General features: G+C 51.2%; 1 protein-coding gene across 1 annotated transcript; it reads right to left on the reverse strand.

Moving 5' to 3' along the window:
* Positions 1 to 307: 307 nt before the first annotated feature.
* Positions 308 to 3039, reverse strand: PG986_004590 (uncharacterized protein; the record flags this gene model as incomplete). The annotated part of the gene is made up of 8 exons (XM_066840812.1): positions 308 to 322; positions 372 to 425; positions 482 to 525; positions 690 to 1073; positions 1504 to 1516; positions 1565 to 2158; positions 2206 to 2673; positions 2725 to 3039. The coding sequence occupies 8 exons, from the start codon at positions 3037 to 3039 to the stop codon at positions 308 to 310; spliced, it is 1887 nt and encodes a 628-aa protein (XP_066703439.1).
* Positions 3040 to 4284: the final 1245 nt, after the last annotated feature.

Below are 4284 nucleotides of genomic sequence, written 5' to 3' on the forward strand. Positions count from 1 at the left end.
GATGTAGACTAATGTGTCCTTCCGTTAGCTGTGGCAGTGCTAGCTGCGGAGTCGAGTGGTCGTGTGTGCACGCCATGGCCCGATGGCCTCTTCCCCGGCCCTTGATGCCCTTGTTGAGATGTTTATAGACGTCGGCGAGGCGAAAACACCTTGTTGTCTTCGCTGTGCTTGAACGTTGTGTTGCAATTGCCGATTCTGCAGGTGAACCTTTAGTCTGATCGTGGACCTTCTTGTGCGATTGAAGACCTCCACCCCGGGCAAAACTCTTGCCGCAAACCATGTAGATGTGTGGTTTCTCGCCAGTGTGTTAACGTTCGTGAGTCTGTAGATTTAGTTTAGTTATGAATATAAAGAGCATGCAGTACGCTTACCCTTAGGTTGCCCTTTTGGGTGAAATACTTGCCACACCCGGCGTGCTCGCAGGACTGGTTCCTTCGAGTTAGAGAAAACTTCACTTAACAACTGAGACCGGAAGACACACATAAGGCTTGGCACCAGTATGGACACGCATGTGGCGTATGAGGTCTAAAACTTCTTTTTTGCAGACATGGCACTTCTTTTTTGTGGTTTCGCAATCTCTAAGTGCGTCGACTTTGCGAGATGAAGTGAGAACGTGTCATTCGCCGGACTTCTGTCAATCTTCCTCAAACCGTTAGGTGGAAATTTATACCGGGGACTGGTTTGCACACTCTCCATGCAGTAATTGGTATCGGGCATGGGCATGGGCAAGGGAGGATCGGGAAGCTGCGGCGCGTATGACTGGAGCCCAGAGGCATCGGGTAACTGACAATATGGGAGTTCAGGTAATGGATATGGAAGGGGCATGTTCGCCGACGGCATGCCAAGGGTAGTAAAAACGGTGTATTGGGCTGCACCTGGGGCCTGGTATGTAGCTTGTGTCCCATACTCGACTTTGATAAGGTACCATTGCTCGTTCTGCATTGCACTTTTGAGGAGGTCCGGTCGATTGAGACGGTACAATTTGGTGAGTACAGGTTGAGCTATCGTCAAGGCAACGAATAGCCATGAAGGACGAGTGAAGGGCAGGAAACAGGTGTAAAGGAGCTTCCGGTCTGGGGCGGTTCTTGTATGTGAACAATGAGCGCGATAGTCATGTCTTATAACAGACTTCCACTTCATGCACTTTGACAAGATCGTCGGCTCAATCTTTACCGCGCCAGCCCTCGTGGTGGAAATTAAACTGCGGGTCACTCCTATAACAAGGTATAGGTTGGATACTCTTGGCCCCGAAGTTAGAACGCCCCGCCCGGCGGCTAGCTGAAGGTACCTGCAAACATCTAGATTGGACCATGGAGCTGGCATAACGGGCTACAAGGTAGGACCAAGTTTCAAGCCTGTCAGCCATAGTCGTGCAAAACCGTAGCGTGCACAGAAAGGAGCGCATGAGTTTGACACCCGCCATAATGCAAGCAAAAATTGCAGTTCGTAGACCGATGGGATGAAGATGAAAAGAACTTTACATTCCCTCGTTTGTTACCTTACACTTTAGCATAGACTATAACATGCTATATTACACACTGAATAAGCAGACCTAGTATCTTACATGTTGGGAAACATGGCTGGCCGTAATCGCCTTGTGGAAAGCCGCCCCAACCGAGTTACCTTGGACACAGCCTCTCCAGAATTGTTCCAGGACCGGGTCCACGTTATCACCCTCCAACCTATTCCACGTGCCACAACTCTGCAGGAACGCAGAGACTTCGGGGACCAATGAACTGAAAGCGCGAAGATGCTTTGCGATCACCCATTGCGCATTTGGAATTTCCTCACCGCGGAGTAGAGAGTGGAAACATTTGAGGCAGTCGACGCCCGAGTGTATCTTTCCACAACTGTTGTCAGTGCCTCGAAGATGGAAAAACCAATGCATTACGAGCAGGGAGATGGCAAGCCGACCAACATCAAACGGCCCGTGACGGATGTCGAAATGGGGCTGGATGTGTTGCCGCCCCTCGGGCGACCTTACGTAGCCAATAAGCTCGACGGATGGATCAAAACATGATCGCCAGCAGAGAAAGAACCCGACACTTGTGATGTGGTCTTCAAGCATCGGAACTTGGAGGATAGTCTCCATCTTGTAGATGCGAAACTCAGCGCACTTGATGCGGGACAGATCCACCAGAAAGGCGGCTGGGAGGTCCTAGACCAGGTAAGTTAAAGAACAGAAAGTCGTTGGGGGTTTCTCACGATTGGTGACGGATTGGTAAGTAATTCTTTAATCAGTCGAGCCCTTTGTTCGAGGACTTCTTCTGTCGGACGCTCATCCTCGAAAGCTTCGCAGCCTGACAGGAACTCAAGCGTCTGGGTCATTCCAAGATCCTGCGAATTGGGAGAGCCAGATGCACCGACAAACGAGCCCAAAAGAATAAGGCTTCTGTCAAGCGTGTAATTACGCTGAAGGCATGTATGGTACTGCCATGGATCCTCCCGGCCTCCAGCCAGCTCGAAAAGACGACGGACCAAGGCGAACAGATGAAGCTTAGATCGGTCTCCGTCTTCGTCGCGGTTCTTCAACCCCTCGCTGAAAAGGCCATAGCAATGTTCCGTAATGTGACCAGCCGTTATGCGATGCATAATACGTGATTCGTCTTTCCGAGGCAGGCAGGCCTGGACCACAAGCTGAGCAAATAGTTTCTGTGTTCCTTCTGACGAGTCCTATAAAGAGTCAGCTCGCGGACTAACAAAAAGCCATGGCGGTGTATTGACCTTGATATCACGGACCAAGATGCCGCCTTCAACCTGCACCCAAACGGACCGATACTCATGGTGATTTCGGTAGACTGGTCCCATCTGATGGCCGTAAACCTCGGTGCCGCCGATTGCATTCTGTCGGAATTTGAGCAATGCTTGTCTTTGTGCCTCGCCTTTGCCTCGGACGCTTTCGGCGTTCTTGGACGGTGTTGCCACCAGTGCATGGTCAGAGTTCCACACCACCTGCACTGGTCCTCGCTTGATTACCTCTGATACTTCCAATTTCACTGCCAACAGGCAAAAATTGGAGTCGGTCGTAGGACCCCCCATGAAGTGTATTCCATTGGCTGGGCCATTGGCCATCATTAGGGCCGTCACATACTTTGTTGGGTAGAAGCAGTGTACCCAGCTTGGATTGACTGTCTCTAGCGATGAGCGTTCCTGCAAGGGGGTGGCTGAATGGCGGCTCCATGGCTCGAGTGCAACCAGAGTGGAATTACGCGAGAATGCCACACAAGCTGGGCGAGAGCAACGGGCCATCATATACTGTTTCGCTTGATCCGCTTTCATGGGAGGTGAGGGATCATTTCTTTTTCATCAAGGGGTACATGGACAGCCAGCCACTGATGCAGAGCTGACTCCATGCCGTGGTTGTGACCTCCTTTGACTCATAGCATGGTTTGCTGCTTCATAGGAAAGGTGAGTTGGTGACCCTCTCAGTAGCTTTTGCTCCGGGTGATGGCAAGAGTACATGGGTTCCCGATGTTCCCAACCGCCACCGCAGATTGCTTGTTTCCCCAACCACCACTCGACGATTTCCCTGTGCCGGGGTTATTTCCTGCACCTTTTGAGTCTCTACGTCAGTTGGATTCTGTGTCACGAGCCAGGCTGATACCACCTTTTCTCAGTTTTTTCTTAGGGACGGACCGCTAAAGAAGCGTGTCTCCGATTATCTCAATAAGATCGGCAACGAACCAAATTTTATGTTGATCATTATTGCAAGCTGAGCGGCTTGAAACTAATCCTGAGGCCGCTGCAGGGCAAAGGAGTGAAGAAAAAAGGCAAACAAGAGCCAGGCAATAAGAGGTACATTCCCAGCATTTACCGCTGATTTTCAGTCTGCACCCAATGTGATATGTACGTAGGCACAATCACCTCCCAAGCTCCCGGGCTGTCTAATGCCCCCGAACTGGTCGCATGAGCCGGCCGTCTCGTTCAACCCACTGAAAAGCGAGACGTTGTAGCAACTTTCCTTGTTTGGAGGGCCTGGACGACATGCTGAAATGGGTCCACGTCACCCTCGTACTGATAGTCCCAACCATGTTCCTCTGCGAATGACCTTGCTTCTGCTACGTGCGCTGGTCCTCCCTCTCGGTGCTTCTCAAATAACAAGACGTGCTTCCCGGCGAATAGCCTGGGCAAGTTCCAGTTCTGGATCTGTTTCAACATAGCTTGGTCTCGGAAGGGGAAGATTCCGCCATCCACTGCAGGTGCCCATATCGACTGCGGAGACACACACCTATTCCAGTCGCCAGTATCTAAGATATGGAGCAGCTGATGTGTGCCACCAAGTGT

The sequence above is a fragment of the Apiospora aurea genome (assembly GCF_038362705.1).
Source record: "Apiospora aurea strain CBS 24483 chromosome Unknown utg000003l_segment0_segment0, whole genome shotgun sequence".
Classification (NCBI taxonomy): domain Eukaryota; kingdom Fungi; phylum Ascomycota; class Sordariomycetes; order Amphisphaeriales; family Apiosporaceae; genus Apiospora; species Apiospora aurea.